This window comes from Delphinus delphis, chromosome 3, assembly GCF_949987515.2.
Source record: "Delphinus delphis chromosome 3, mDelDel1.2, whole genome shotgun sequence".
NCBI lineage: Eukaryota > Metazoa > Chordata > Mammalia > Artiodactyla > Delphinidae > Delphinus > Delphinus delphis.
The window spans coordinates 79079518-79096758 of record NC_082685.1 but is presented as its reverse complement, the minus strand read 5'-3'; the positions used below and the strand labels follow the sequence as shown (position 1 = coordinate 79096758).

Sequence of the window (17241 nt, the reverse complement as noted above, 5' to 3'; positions counted from 1 at the left end):
GTGTCATGATGGAGATACAATAATACCTGGATAAAGGATTGTTTTCTGCAGCAGAAGAGGAGTTTGGTTAGGTACAGATGAAGAGGCGGCGTTACAGGTAGAAGAAAAAGTAAAAGGAAAGCAGAGAAGGAAGATTCCAGGCTATGTAGTATGTGTTAAGGACAGTACATAATTTAATAGAGAATATGGGATTTGTTGAAGGAAAACAGTGAGAAAAGGGGGTTGAGAAGATCCATTAGTGTTTCTCAAAAAGTGTTCTATGGCCACTAAAGGTCCTGGACATTTTTCAGGTAAGTGAATGGCCCATAGGTGGTTTCAGACGAAAAAGCGAAGATACTATTTACATACTGTATTGAAAAATCATATGTGCCTCCTCAGATTCTCTTGGCTTCATCTGTCTCCTGGATTCTCAGCCACCACCCTAAGTGACAACTCCTTGTGGCCCTATATGATTCCAGCTAGAGTCTCTAGCTCCCTCTAACACTCAAGATTCAGATTAATGCAACACAGAATGGAGTGAGACCTAGCTTCCCCAGAAAATGCCAGGGTCTCGATGAATTAAGGGCCCAAAATGGGTTTCAGGAGACTCTGTGAATCAAAGGCAAAAAATGTTCTCTCCTTACATTTTATCCTTTTGTTTCAAAAATGCCTTGGAAGGGGGTGAGGGGAGTAAGGGGGCTGTCTCTTAAAAGTAATGTTATCAAAGAACTGTTTTACCCCAACAAGTTTAAGTATACATCTGTATAGGGTATGGTGCTGTATAATGGTCATTATTATCAGTGTCATGACTTTTAGATATCCTGTCCATTATGACTAAATGGAGAGCTACCTCTATTCAGAACTGGCTTAAGTTGGAAAGTATTATATGTATGGGGAAAAAGGACAATTTTTATGGATCCTTAGTTTCTAGATTCTCTGTTAAAAGCAATTGCCATACATGATTGGAGACACCTTAGCAAAGTCATATGACTTTGACACAGGCATGCTGGTCTACAGCTTAGGGCAGAGGAAGAAAGTTGAAGCAGTGCCTCTATCAAATCATGTCACCTTTTCCAAACTCACTGCTATTTATTCCAAAATTTTGAAGCAGAGTATGGAAAAATTGGCAACATGTCATTTACCTTCAGCTTGGAAAGGGATATAAATCTTGATGTACTCAGTGTAGCCAGATATTGGCTTGTAACCATTATATAAGCAGACTGACCCCCATCAAGGAAAAAGTTTCTATTTTGTGAGGTCTCTTTCCACAAAATGATGAAGTTTTGCTCTGCTTTCTATTGTAGAAAAATATTTTACGTACAGATGAAACACCTACAAAAGTTTGTTTGGGGTCTGCTTCTTTGAAGAAGAAAAAAAGCTTCTCATATGTTAGGATTCACTGCTTTCTATACCTGCATGTGCTGGTACCAAAGCCTCTGCCTGTAAGTCTGAAGACAGTCTGCCTACCGTCAGGAATGTCATCATAATTCATCACTACTTGGGTCTCCAATCACTGCTTAGCAAGAGCTTTCTCTTTCATTCCTAAGAAATGTGAACCAAATATAAAGTCCTTCTGTAACACACGGTTCATTGGTTTCTTAGAGAACAAGTATCATGTTCTTGAGTGCTTTATTTCCATTTTCTCCAAGAAATCACCAGTAATTTTTACACAAACACACACACACACACGATAGTAAGAAAGACAATTTTTTAACAACAGGAATTTCTGTTCATTTATATATTGTGCATTCTTCCAGAAGTAAGGTGGGTATAGCTTTCCCTTAAAAAGTTCCAGTTCACAACACACAGTATTAGACAGTATTTAGCTACACTGAAACTTGGAGGCCTGGTTCTTTCTGTTACTTTCTTAGTTTTCTTTCTTACTAAAATCTCTCCACTCCCTCTCCTCCTTCCTCCTAATGCAAAGAGAACTAACCTTTGATGGATTGAATGGAATACCCAGGTATGAAGAGCCTCGGAAACCACAGCGATTTAGATTTGATCCTGGAAAATAAAAATAGGTACTTATTTTATATTTTTGTACAGATTCTAAAGCAGTTCGGTTATACAGTCTCTCAGAAACAGAGTATTTTAGTACCAAAGTTTTGTCACTGTCTCCATTTTCATGCTAGGCAACACTGAATGTCTGCTCTAGGAGCTTTATGGGAATTTCTTCATTTAATTTCCAAACCAGTCCAAACCAAAACAATGACCTCCTACCAGGTACCTTTAATTTAAGCCTAACTCACTGAGTACAAAATGCTTTCATACTTTTCCTAAATGACCATTTTCATGTCATCAACATATTCAATCCCTCATGTTACAGAACAGAAAGCAGAAGCCCAGGATGTTAAGTGACATGTTCAAGGTAATAGCTGGTTAGCAACATAAAAGGATCTAGAAACCTAATGTCCCATCTAGTGCCTTTTTACTTTAACTCATGGCTTCTTTACAGGGGAGCAAGGTAAAGGTATAAACTGCTCTACAGTCACAGAAAATATATGTACTTTGTATTTTAGTATTAGACCTTCATTCTAAGTCCAATACTTTGCTTTGAAGTACAAAAGAACACTGTAAGTTAGCACTTAGTCTCTAGTTATTCAAACTATGTTTACTCACACTGATATTTTTCCTACCTAAAATTTTTCAAGATGTCAATGGAATATAACTGGGAACTTAACAAAGAAAATATCTACATCCATGAAAAGGGAACTCTTGTGACTACTGCTGGGAATGTAAATCGTTGCAGCCACTATGGAAAACAGTATGGAGGTTCCTCAAAATATTAAAAATAGAACCACCATGATCCAGCAATTTCACTTCTGGGTATATATATCCCCCCCAAAATGACATCATTATCTCAAAGAGATATCTGTACTCCCACGTTCATTGCAGCATTATTCACAACAGCCAAGACGTGAAAACGACCTAAGTGTCCAAAGATGGATGAATGGATAGAGAAAATGTGAGCTATATACAGATAAAATGTCATATGTGTTACACATACACAGACACAAACAGACACACACACACACACACTGGAATATTATTCAGCCATCAAAAAGACGGAAATCCTGCCTTTTACAACAACATGAATGAGGCTTGAGGGCATTATGCTAAGTGAAATAAACCAGACAGAGAAAGACATATAGTGTATGTTCTTACTTATATGTGTAATCTAAAAAAGCTGAACTCACAGAAATAGAGAGTAGAATAGTAGTTGTCAGGGCTGGCAGCGGAGATGTTGGCCAAAGGGTACAAACTTTTAACTATAAGATGAATAAGTTCTGGGGATTTAATGTTATGTACAGCATGGTGATTATAGTTAACAATACAGTATTGTATACTTGGAAGTTAAGACCTTAAATAGTAAATCTTAAATTTTATCACCACACACACAAAAAGGAAATTATGTAAAGGGAATGGAGGTGTTAACTAACTTTATTGTGGTAATCATTTCACAGTATATATGTGTATCAAATAATCATGCTGTACACCTTAAATTTATATATATGTCAATATTATCTCCAGAAAGCTGGAAAAAAAATTTAAAAATATAAATGAAAAAAATGGTCATACCCACAATAAGAAAATAATTATGGTTTTGAGAACTATTATAAAATCAGCATGATAAAAATAGAAGGTAGGAACATAGTACCAACAGACTGTACATGCATTGCTAATTAAAAAAAAACCAAGTTGGGCTTCCCTGGTGGCGCAGCGGTTGAAAGTCCGCCTGCCGATGCAGGGGACACGGGTTCGTGCCCCGGTCCGGGAGGATCCCACATGCCGCGGAGCGGCTGGGCCCGTGAGCCATGGCCGCTAAGCCTGTGCGTCCGGAGCCTGTGCTCCGCAACGGGAGAGGCCACAACAGTGAGAGGCCCACGTACCGCAAAAAAAAAAAACAAAAAAAACCAAGTTGACTTAAAAACAGGTTCCGAGGTGAGGAACTAGCTTCATATCTCTTATGACTGGTACATGACTAATCATAATAACTGGTTTTCAGGTACTATAAACTATTCAGCTTTATACACCTGAAATACTTAGAATAGTAGCTTATACATTAATTCTTTGAGTAATTTAGGAAACTATCCCTAAATTTAAAACTCTCCACCAAGCATCTTCCCCCATTAACAAAAAAATTATTTAAAAAAGAATGTTATCTAATGGTGATAACGATTTTGATGAACATGGTTCTCTTATCTTTGCTTAAGAATTTTAAATTGGTAAGCCATTTAAGACTTGCCAATATATAATGAGTTATACAAAGGCTCATACCTTCTGACTGGTAATGATGCACCTGAAAATCCACTCCAGTAACTTCAAATATGAGATGGTCATATGCACAGAAACACTCACTATAGTATTGTGATGGTAAAAATTTTGAAGTGACACAAAAATCCAACAGGTTAAATATAACATACTATACTCAAAAGAACATTATACTGCTATGAAAAGTAATGATTAGGGGAAACTACATAGTAACATAGAGAAATATATATGCTCAAGTTAAGAGAAAAAGCAGGATACAAAAATATATGTGTATTATGTTTATAATTAGGCGAAGTGGGCTTATCATCAAAGCCTGGAAGAGAATAAATAAAATAATACTGTGTAGGAGGATACGAATAAAGGTGAATTTTGTTCTCTTTATTAGTCATTGTTGTCATCACAAATTACTACAAACTTAGCACTTAAAACAACACCCATTTATCATCTCACAGTTCTGTAAGGTCAGAAGTCCAAGGCAGGTCTCACCAGGCTAAAAATCAACGTGCTGGTAGGGCTACATTCCTTATTAGAGACTCTGGGGAACAATCTGCCTTCAAGCTCATTCAAGTTATTTGGCAGAATCAAGTTCCTTATGGTTTTAAGACTAAGGTCTCCATTCCTTTGCTAGCTGTCAGCTGGGGGACCCCCTTAGCTCCTAAAGGACACTCTTGCCATTTCTTGCATCTGGGCCCCTGTATCTCAGAATCAGCAATGGTGCTCAAATCCGCCTCATGCTTAGACTCTCTCTGGCTTCCCCTTCTGCAGCATCTCTCTTTTGCCCTCTTTAATCTGCAGTTCTCTGACTGACTCTTCTGCCTTCTTTACTAAGGGCTTATGTGATTATACTGTGCCTGTATGTATAACACTCATCGACCATCTCCACATTTTAAGGTCAGCTAATTAGTAACCTTAACTTCACCTACAAATTCTGTAGAACTCAGTGTTTGATTAAATAACCAGGGAACAGGAATTTTGGTGGGAGAGGGGGCAACATCTTTAGAATTCTGCCTAATACTCCTTCCAATACTCCAAATTGGATGTTAACACTGTACTTTTAAAATCTAAAATTAAATTATCCTTTCCTTACCAAGCCATGGGTGCCTTTATCCTTTTATCGTCACTTGTTTTAATCCATCTTTAATTGGGCGAGGGGTAGCGTCAAAAGGTATATTTTCCTAGGCTCTATATTTGATCTGATGCCTAAAATGTTTTCCTATTATGACTTAAAACTTTTGCAATCAGTTTTATTTCCTTCAGACTGCCTTTTTAAAAGTTATCCTTTCAAGCTACTGATTTGCTGATAGTTTTCTATGAAAATCAAATCCTATTTCTACTTTTGATGGAAGAAAGCTCTGATTCCACGTTTCAGGTCTGAGTTTATACTTCCCTTAGGAAGCCTTTCTGGAGCCCCCACTAAGTTAGTTAGGCTAACTAAGTAACTTAGTTAGCCTCTGTCAGCCTTACAGAGGCTGACATACAGTAGGGGTTTAATAAATATCTGTTTCTCAATGAAATTATTCCCTTAGAAATAAATGAATGGAATTTCTATTCGCTCATTTCTGTGTTTTTATGTCACTTAAATTGTTAACTTTTCTGAAAACTAGCAGAAATATTGATGCTGAAAAATACCACATAAGGTTAGGAGCTGTGGCATGGACACTTGGAATCAAACTCAATATCCTATTCTTGCTAGCACTGTGTTCTATAGGCAAGTAACAACCTCTCTGAGCTGGTTCCCTCCATTTTTGAACTAGGAACAATAATATACTACAATCAATATTTAGCAGGGTTCTTCTAAAGGTTCAAGGGCATGTTTAGATGGTGTTCAGCACAGTGACTAAGGCTCAATAAATAGTAACCATTTAACATCAGCTAATTAGATGTTATCAAAAGTGAAATAGGAGGAAATTAACAGCTTCTGTTACAATTTATCAAGGAACGTTTTCTTTAAAATAAAAATACCTTTTCTTCCATTTTCAAAATGGAGTACATATCATCATCTTAAAAAATTCATTAGGCCATTCTTTCTGGTTCCTGTCAAGATTTGTCTGCTATTGTGCGTTCTTTTATAATTCTAGTAAGCTTACCTATTCATGATAATTATTAAAATATAAACATGCAATTTATTCCAAATTTACAACTGCATGCAAATTCAGGATACAGTTTAAACCTCTTTGGAGGTTTTTAGATAGCACCATCTAGTGTTCCTATTCAGTAGTAACGAAGCGAACAAAGTGTGATCCGGCTGACCAACAGAATCAAGTACAGTTTGGAAAAATATAGATACTCTTGGGTCCTAACCTCGGCCCACATCAAAACTCTCACAGTAGGGCCTGAACAATCACATATAAGAAAGAAAAATAATCCCTGTCTGATACACAGTCAGAATTGAGAACCACTGATTTGGTGAATGCATACATAAAGTCAAACTAGTTTCCTTGTTTTATGGAAGCAGTCTAGATAGCTATGTATCAAAAAAACCCAGATTACTTTAAAAAAATGAAACTGGGTCTATGGAAAGAAAAGGAAAATAGCAAAAATGGGCATATGCAGATGGATATAATACATATATGTGTATTTATGTGTGAGCACGTAGAGGGATGTGTTATTAGAGAATATAACATGTTTAGCTATCAACCATAAGGAAAACAATCCCTTTATCTGCATGCTTGCACATGGAAGTCAATTATTAAGCTACAAGGCTGACTCCTGCTTGATGACTGCGTCATATCTCATTTACAACCTAGGATTTTACTACTAAGCTCATATAAACACCAATTATATGTCAAGCATCACAAAGACAATGCATTTAGATATTCTCTAAAAAGCAAATGATTATAAACCCATAGAATGTAAAAGTTTAATGAGTTTAAAAAGACTTATTTTAATCAGCAGTTATTTTGCTTTTCATAAGAAAATGTGTTTCCCCTCTTTTAGGAGAAAATTTTATTGTGAATGATAAAATAAAAATACATTAAAAAATTATATTTAGGTGCTTCTAATAAAGGACAACTCGGGCTAAAATATCATATTACTAATGGTGGTCATGCTGCTTAAATATAGTTCAAAACTTGTTTTGGTCATCTTCTTAATTTTCTAATTCTCATTTTGAATGTTAGGTTTTTGCAATAAGCAAAGAGAATTCAAGAGAGGAATGTGGTGATTTAATGTAAAACTAGACGTTTATATTTTATGGCTATAGAAGTAATTCCTCACAGGTCTCAAGAAACACAAGGTTTCCTAGTAAAAGGACACACCTTACATAACTGTTTCAGGATGTCAAGAGAGACCCAGACAAGGTACATAAAATATTATATAATTTAAAAAGTGGTTTTTTTAAAATCTATTTTCTAAATTTCACAGATTAGTTTTAGAACAGGGCAATCAAACAGAAGGCAGGTGGGAGATTTTCTCTCATAGAGATTAGAAATTTAATAGTGTTTCATCCAACCAAATGGTAAACTGATTATTTGGAATTGCAGGTGGACTGTGAAAAAACCTGTAGTACAGCCTACCAGACATGTGACTAGGGGCAATTGGGGACATCAACCGACCAACCACTGTGAGACTATCTTTGCAAAAAGTTCTTGATCTACAATGCTTCCCAAACAGGTGCTCTATAATTTCCAAAATCTGCAACATGCTCAATTTAGCCACATGAAACTATACTTACATTTTCAGCATGTTGTTAAAAAAAAAAAAAGGCACAAGCTGACTGAAAAATCTACTAAAAAACTGAAATCATTCAACATTTTACCTTTTAATATTAAACCACCTTATCTACAATTCCAAACACTTAATTCTAATGTTTTATGAGCTCTGTTATGGAAGAGATACCAGATTTATTTTCCTTTATCACCATAAGACAGCCTCAGAGTTCTCATGAAAAAATCCGTATCTTACAGAAAAACATACATGATAAACAGAGCATCTATTGCATGGGACTAGTATTAGAAAAACTGAAAATTAGAAACGGAAAACTGTATTCTAATTTTGCCCCTAGCATTAACTAGCTGTATGACTGTGGACAAATCATTACTCTCTCTGGATCTTAATATCCTCATTTGTAAAATGATGGACTATAATATTCCTTGTTTGGTTCTAGTTCCAAAATTCTCTGGTTGTGTCCCTGATCAGAGAGGGTAACACAAAATTCCCAGCCTGATCCCTTGTGTTTCCTAAATACTTCCTGATATTGATGAGAAGGGCCCCAACTCTCCAATGGTCTGACCACACACTTATTACTAGGATACCACAGGGTCTTTACAACCCTGGAATTAAGTGGAAGGCCAGGGTTAATTGTGATTAAATATTCACAATGTACTTAAGTTCCATTCATGATAGTCTCCACTAGGGCCCTATATACTTCACCAGTAGAGCAGCACTGGGGCCTGGAGTCAGAAGCCAGGGATTTCAGTCTGACTCTATTACTTTCCATCTGTATATGGCCTCGGGCAGGTCTCTTAATCACTCTGCCTCTCATTTTCTTCTCCACTTCTGGGGAAGGCAGATTAGGGGAAGAACAAATTTGATGATGTCTTTGAAAATTACAAAATATTAAATAATGTACAGCATTGCTTCTGCCAGTAGCAAAATATGGATATTTGTGTATAATCATATAAATGGGTTTAGTTTTTGTTTATTTTTGTTGTGTTTTGAAGAGCGGTTAAGCTAAAGTTTTTAAAGTTGAATTTTAATACAGAAACATATTTATTCTAAGCATTCAAATAATGCAGATATATAGAATAAAACTAAAGTACCTTATCCTGCCATCCCCTACCTCTGTTTTCATCTACTTCCCCCTCCACAAAGACTGTCTATGCACGCTTTCAGAGTTTTTCCTATACATTGATGTTAATAGATCAGTAAAACAAAACACCCCTGTACATGTTGGCATTTATCATTTAACTATATTTGATGAACAGTTTCATGTCGGTACATATATAGATCTACCTCACTCACTTTACTACTGGGCTGTACTCTTTACTGAACCATAGTTTATTTACTGTTTCACTTTTGGTGGATATTTGTTTCTAATTTCTTACTGTAACAAACAATGCCAAAACATTCTTCTATACAGATTTTTGTGCACATGTATTAGTTTCCTGAGGTTAGTAACAACTTACCATAAATCTGGTGGCTTTAAACAACAGAAATTTGTTCTCTCATAGTTCTGGAGCCCAGAAGTCCAAAATCAAGTTGTTAGCAGGGTTGGTTCCTTCTGGAGGCTCTAAGGGAAAATCCATTTTATGCCCCCTCTTAGTTTCTGGTGGCTGTGGGGAGTCCTGATGTTCCTTACCATGTGGACCCATCACTCTAATCTCTGCCTCTGTCTTCATATGGCCTTCCCCTCTGTGTCTCAAATCTCCCTCTCCTTTCTCTTGGAAGGACACCAGTCACTGATCTTGAGATCCTTACCTTAATTATACCTGCAAAGACCCTTATTCCAAATATGGTCATATCCTGAGGTTCTGGATGGGCATATATTTGGGGGCCATTATTTAACTAATTACAACACACAAGAGAATATGTGAGGATAAAAAGTTACACTGCTAAAATGCTCTTCCAAAGGCTGCAATAATTTTTACTTCCACCAAAAGAATATTAAAGTGCTCTTTTCCCCACATTCCTACAAACTTTTAAAAACTTTTTGCTAAATTGATTTGTTAGATAAAAAATAATGTTAACATCCTTGTTTCTATTGCATCTCCCTTATTTCTAGTATCCATTAATCCTCTTTTCATGTATTTAATGACTATCTGTACTTCTTTTGCAAACTACCTATTCATAAATTTTGTCATTTTCTAAATGGCAATGTGTCATTTTTTTTATTGTTAACAATTCCTTATAGTTTGGATATTAATATTTTGTCTGGTATATATATTGGCACAATTTCCTCCAAGTCCGTCAGTTATCCAACTTATTCTTTCCCTACATAACATTTAAAAATATTTATTTAGTCAAATCTACCAAATTTTTCCTTTATGGTCTCTGGGTTTTGTTTAACACTTTTAAGATTTTTAAATTCCCTACGATTTTATGTGATATCACAAAGTAGGACAAATACAGAGCTAAGAGTTACAGAAAGCATGTTCTATGCAGCCTGCAAATGTCTTATGAATGAGAAAATATTTGAGGAGCCAGAGGACGCTCTAGGCTAAACGTGAAAATAGAGAAAAGAAGAAAAGTAGGAAAAGGTGTAGGTAATTTAGCAGTCCAACAACTGCTGATAACACAAAAATGCTCTAGGCACCAAAAGGGAAAAGAAATGTAAGACTGACGCATTCACTGCCCTCCAGAAGTTTACAATTCAGATGTAAGCAAAAATATTTTAAGCAACAGTTAAGCAACAATGACTAAAAAAATTAAAAAATTAGCAATGGGCTTCAATCCAATGAAGTCCATGTAGTTGAAAGTACAATGGGAAAGAGAATTCTGATGGATCTTACAAGATGGTGAGTACACCCTAATTCAAAAAAATTTTTAACTTTCATCAAAGTTAACTTTCATCAAGTAATGAACTTCTGCAAAGTAAACTCACCTGTATAACTAGCACTCAGCTCAAGAAAAAGTGCATAACCAGCAACCTAGAAGTCCCATCCTACTTCCTTCTTGTCACTCCCCAAAAGCTCAGATTCGTTTTACCTACATTTTCACTTTGTATTAATAGAATAATACACTATATATACTTCTTTATCTCAAAACATGTTTGTGACATTCATCCAAATTTCTGCATGTAGGTCTAAATTGTTCTTTCCCATTACTGTATACTATTCCATTGTGTGAATTATAATATATCATTTATCTATTATACCAATGATGGGTAGTTTGTATATTCCTACTCTGGACTCCTGTGAAAAATACTGCTATCAACATTCTAGTACATATCTTTTGGTGAATACATTTTTTCATTTCTGTTGGATACCTACTAGGGAGTAGAACTGCTGGTTCATAGAATGTACATATGTTCAGTTTTAGTAAATATTGCTAAATAGTAGTTGTAAAATAGTAGTTACAGTTGTGCAACATTCTCATCAACATTTGATATTTTCCATTTTGGCCGTTCTAGTGAGTATGTAGCAAACACAATTATTAGGGATAATATGAAAGTCCAGATAACAGCAAAGCTCTCACAACAAAAGATCAAATAATGAGAAAAGTAAGAAGGCTTCAAAAAGAATATGGATATTAATTAGCTGGAGCTGGCAAACAGTCCTTAAAGGTAGATAAAAATATAAGAAAAGACAGAAAGTAGGAAGCATAGTGAATAAGTGACTAGTGTTCTGGTAACTGTAACCTATAGCGTGAGTCTCTCACTAAAATGCTATGGTCCCTACATTTCTAGAGAGACAATAGCTATTTTATTCCAAGGAAATGAATATCATAAATAATTTTAAAAATAATATATATTTTAACAAAAACTTATACAATAGTTTTCCTATGTAACACAGTGTATAATTTCATATCTGTATCAGTGAAATACACTTAAGAAAATACAAAGTATAATTTGATTAGGACATGTATTTTTAGTAAATAAAAATTATACATAATCTATAACAAAACTACCTTACATCTGTCTAATATCTAAGTTTTTAAAAAGTTCCAGACTTTCACTTAAACTAGTGAAAAAAAAATCCTGATTAAAAAAGGAAAACACAAGTTATTCCCATTTTGTAGGTGACTAGAACTGTGACCTCACCGCAGCCACAAGCTCTCAGGGAATGAGAACCATATCTTATAATTTATCACAGCCCCTCTCCACAGGTTTAGCAGAGTACTCTTAGCAAAACATTCAATAAATCCTACTCACCAACATGTTAGAATCTATAACTACTCAGAAATATATCATATATGCTGCTTCATGTAGTTGGTGAAAAATGATTAGATATTTATGTAATAAAATTCTGATAGATCTAAAAATGCTTAATCATTTTTTAACAAGAATTCATCAACAGGCACAGATTTTTTAAATTATGTATTAAAAAATACTACAGGGCTTCCCCGCTGGTGCAGTGGTTGAGAGTCTGCCTGCCGATGCAGGGGACACAGGTTCATGCCCCGGTCCAGGAAGATCCCACATGCCGCAGAGTGGCTGGGCCATGAGCCATGGCCGCTGAGCCTGCGCATCCGGAGCCTGTGCTCCGCAACGGGAGAGGCCACAGCAGTGAGAGGCCTGCATACCGCAAAAAAAAAAAAAAAAAATACTACAAACTTCAAGAACAATAAAGTAGAAAGCCACAAACCATGTCCAACAGCATCTGCTAACAGATCAAAGCACTTTATTTCTAAATAAAGCTTTAGCTTATTATTTCCCCAAAGTTCACCTGGGTGAGATTTATACATGATTACTCCAACCAATGAACCACACAGTTAATTTATAAATGCTGACTCTTAAAAGAAAGGTAAGTAGTGACCATAGACAAAAATTGCATGATTTTCTGTGAGTTTATCTGCTTGCTCTAATTCAATTCAATGTTAGAATTTCTAACATTTATAAGTTAAATAGATATTAGGTATTTTACACTTAATGGAGTGAACAACAGAGTTTATAAAACGTGTGTATTTAGCTGATCAATAATTTATGAATTTTGAGAATTTATTTAATTGATCAAAATGTATAAAGTTTTAAGAAGCATAAAAATGATTGAAGTATAAATAAGAGCTCTAAGAAACCATTAAAGAAATACTAATGGAACTTTAGAGGGAAAATGGCCAAGAGATTGGAATGAAACTTTTTGACAGCAATGAGTTTTTCACTGAAGAGACAAAAAGAATGGTTGGGAATGAAAAATAGAGTGAATGCTACAAAACTAATCAAACATAAATATGGACTACAATACTGCTCAACAAGCAGTAGTGAGCATGGAAATATGCAACACAGCATGGTGTACAACTGTGAATCTCCATCCAACCTTAGACATCGCTAAATTGTTCTCTCCAGAGATTAATGACTGACTAGACTTGGTCAGCACTGTGTTTGAACAGAAAGGGAGTGTTACAAGGAAAACACAGATGAATAAAATATGTTAATAGTTTAGGAACAAATACTAAGATTTCCGAGTGCAACACATGTTATGCCAGGTACAACTAGTCACACTAAAAACAAAATGCTAAAAACTCACTCACTGTCTTCTGTGGGAAGGACCTGCAGGGAGTAAATCCACTCGATTATATCATCCTTGTTCACCACATCTAAGGAGTCCAACATATCCAGCCCGGAGAGCGCAAAAAATGCAATAGTCAATCTAAAAGAGAAAAATATAAAATTCCATCTTAAGTATCAAACCAATGAAGTCTTTCTGGTTCAGAAAAATAATAAACTCATTCCAACTTTACGATAATTTAAACAATATTCCCAACTTGCAAAAGCCGAAAAAACCAATTTATTCTTATAAGTTAATAGTATCAATCAAATCTTTGTTTTAATTTTTAATAAAGGAACATTTAAGGGTTAAGAAATCAACCCTACTCATCTGAAGTATACATGAATTCACTGAAACCAGTTTATGAGCAACCTGAAGGCTAAAAGTAGATTTGAAAAAGAGAATTCCCTGCACTTAATCAGTATATATAAGGCCAAAAAGGTGGAAAATATATAAAAATCTCAATTTTCACTGATTTGCCAAGAGCAATTATGCTTGTAGCTGGTGCTTAATTCTTAAGGATGTTAGAATAAATCTATCATTATTCAAATTTGTTTATGAATAATGTGACCCCTGGGAAAAAATTTATAATGAATTTTGGGGAATAAGGAACACTTTTAAAAATGCAAATGCATTTCAGTTTCCATTTTCCTAGAGACGAACATTTTTCTTCATTCTTTTTTTTTTTTCTTTTTGCTGTACTCGGGCCTCTCACCATTGTGGCCTCTCCCGTTGCAGAACACAGGCTCCGGACGCGCAGGCTCAGCAGCCATGGCTCACGGGCCCAGCCGCTCCGTGGCATGTGGGATCTTCCTGGACCGGGGCACGAACCCGTGTCCCCTGCATCAGCAGGCGGACTCTCAACCACTGCGCCACCAGGGAAGCCCGAGACGAACATTTTTGATGAAATGGAACACTATAAAGCAATATCTTTTCCCTCCAAGATTGTGCACTAAATCAGAAATCTACGCCTTGTGCTTTCATATAAAAACTAGTCCCCTTAGTGGTAGCTTTTTACTTAAAGAGTTTGTTTCATATATTTCCTTTCCTGTTGAGATGCATTCTACAATGTTGTTTGATTGAGCATGGTTATCTCGTTTCCATATTCTAATAATTCCTATGACTAATACTGATAAACTAATACTTCAAATTATCTGGTCTAAAATCTTCTAGCAGAGCCACTTGATGCATTCTATAACCTTCTAAACAGAGATTCCAAGAGAAAATTAAGCCTTAATGCCCTAAGGCAACCATTGTATATAATTAACTTCTCTGCATCTAGAACGGTATTACCAACTTTAGGAGAAATGAGAAAACAGTCACTCATTTTTTTAAAGGGTATAATTCTCTCTCTGATCCCTGGTTGAAAAGGCTGGCATCCATTAGATAACAGGAGGAGAAATCAGAGAGCAATTTAATTCCAACCAAAGCTTAAAGGCAAAAACTAAAACTGAGATACTGGTACACTCAAGAACAATACATTTTAGGGCTTCCCTGGTGGCGCAGTGGTTGAGAGTCCGCCTGCCGATGCAGGGGACACAGGTTCGTGCCCCAGTCCGGGAAGATCCCACATGCCACGGAGCGGCTGGGCCCGTGAGCCATGGCCACTGAGCCTGCGCGTCCGGAGCCTGTGCTCCGCAATGGGAGAGGCCACAACAGTGAGAGGCCCGCGTACAACAACAGCAAAAAAAAAAAATTAAGAAAAAAAGAACAATACATTTTAGGAAACTCACATTATCGAGAGAGTATTACTATGTATTAGGCACTGGGCTAGGAAATTTCTCATATATTATCTCAATTTAATTCTAACAACTCACTGAAATCCACTTGAATTAGGGTGGTGATTTATCTGGATAAGATCAGGAATAAATTAAGGGCAGTGGAACACCTTTATGTGGGGAGCAGTAGTTCAGAGCCCAGATCTGCAATAAAATGAGCTAGCCTCAAATCCTAGGTTGGTCAATTTCTAGCCATATGTAATCTGGTTAAGTTACCAAACCTTTTCTAAGTCTTTTCTAAGTCAGCTCCCTTATCTGTAACTCATTAAACTTCACACAGTTATTGTGCTTACCTGCTCAAAAGCAAGCACTAAATAAGTGGAAGCTATTATTATTGGTATTTCCCTGATTTGACGGGACAGGACTAACTTAACACTATACAGGCCTTTTCATTAGTTGGCAACTTCCACCATCCCCCCAACTGCTCTTCTCCAAAACAAAATATTTTAGACATGGGGAACATTTCTACCTAACAGTACTCACATGTGAAAATCACTGCTCTTGGTGCTAATTATGTTTCATGAGATAAGGTCTGCCTTGTGCATGATATGCACTCGATTTATTGAATTACCTAACAAATAAAAGACCTGCAATACTACATCTAGCCCTCCTGGAGAGCTATCATAGGGTTCAGTTTGGCTGTAATCTATAAAGTGAATGATGACAGTCTGGTAAAATTAGGCATCTAATATTTGAGTTTATTAAATCATTATTACAGAGAAAAGCAAAAGGAAGAGAAATAAAAGTGAGGAACAACATGAGGTATTGATAAAACAATCATCTTCCTGTTACTAAAAAATGTTGTAAGAAAACATATCCAAAGGGCTATAAAAATAAGTAGGTATTATTTCCTAAGTTAAAAGCAGAAATTATCTAGTCCATCTCTTTAATTTTCTAGTTCAAGATAAGAAAGTCCAAAGAATTCAAGTAACTTGAGATTTCAATGCTAGATAACCAATGAAAACTACTCAAGGAATTCTGAGTCCAAGGGGTGTTTCTCAAATGTGGCGCAATTAGAATCAGCTTAAAAACAAACAACTTAATACACCACCAACAAAACCAGGAGAGGCCTAGGCCTTACTCCACGACAAAGGTATCATAAATTCTAGATGGAAGGTAGGGTCTGGGACCTGGTGTTTGGGTAAGTGGGGACGGGGTGGAGGATGGGGAGCTTCCCAGATGATTCTAAAGGGCAGCCAGGCTTTAGAAGCACAGCGATTCTCCACTAGGGCAATACTGTTCCCCAGCGGACATTCTGAAGACAATTTTGGTTTTCACCACTAGGGAAGGGTGCTATTTGGCATCTAGTTGGTGAAAGCCAGGGATGCTGCTAAATGTACTATGATGCACAAGACAGCCCCAGTCAACAAAGAAGTGTCTGGCCCAAAATGTCAACAGTGCTGAGGTCTAGAAACTCTCCTCTAAAGTCACACTGTTATCTGTATATAAGAGATACCTGAATGATCTGTTTTTTTGTTTTACTTGCTCCACGGTATGGATGCAAACACCAGAATTCAGTCATCCGATGGCAAACTATTTTGAAGTCCTGCATACTTAACTATTAAAAGCTTCTCGAGGTCCAGCATTTTCAACTCATAGCAGTTTAGACTAAGGTTTATAGGATTAACAACACTACAGTGAAAAGCCTGTTTATCAAGTTAAGCACCCAGCAGTGGCTGGCAGACAGAACCAAGAAGTCAGTTTGGAGCAAACATCCAGACTTCCTCTAAGGATAATAAGAAAGTATTCCTTTTCTGACCACACTAGAGTTCTCAAGTAGTCCTAAAACACTGAGAGGGAGAGAATTAAATAAGTCACATGGAATAAAAAGGAATTCTGGGCTGTGGGCCTCTGGGAGAAATAATGTAGGGTTTTGTGGTGCCCAGTTGACTGCTGCTTGGGGCAGAGACTGCTAGGCAACCTGCCTTGGTTCAGGCATCTAGAGGGGTAATCTTGCCAATGCATGCACCTAAAATCAGGCCAGTGAAGTGATTTTTACTTTATTACTTCTTTGGAGAGCATCTGTCTGTTTTCTTCCTTTCTTCTTTTCCCTAGAATTGAACTCTGAA

General features: G+C 36.4%; 1 protein-coding gene across 2 annotated transcripts in view; it reads right to left on the bottom strand.

The window, feature by feature from the left end:
• The window catches only part of PGGT1B (protein geranylgeranyltransferase type I subunit beta), a 60701-nt gene that overhangs the window by 39141 nt on the left and 4319 nt on the right, over window positions 1–17241 (bottom strand). For both annotated transcript variants that reach the window (XM_060009002.1, XM_060009003.1), the window contains exons 2-3: window positions 13378–13496; window positions 1916–1983 (exon numbers count right to left, since the gene is read on the bottom strand). In XM_060009002.1, the coding sequence (XP_059864985.1) occupies window positions 1916–1983; window positions 13378–13496 (187 nt within the window). The remainder of the gene's footprint in view (window positions 1–1915; window positions 1984–13377; window positions 13497–17241) is intronic.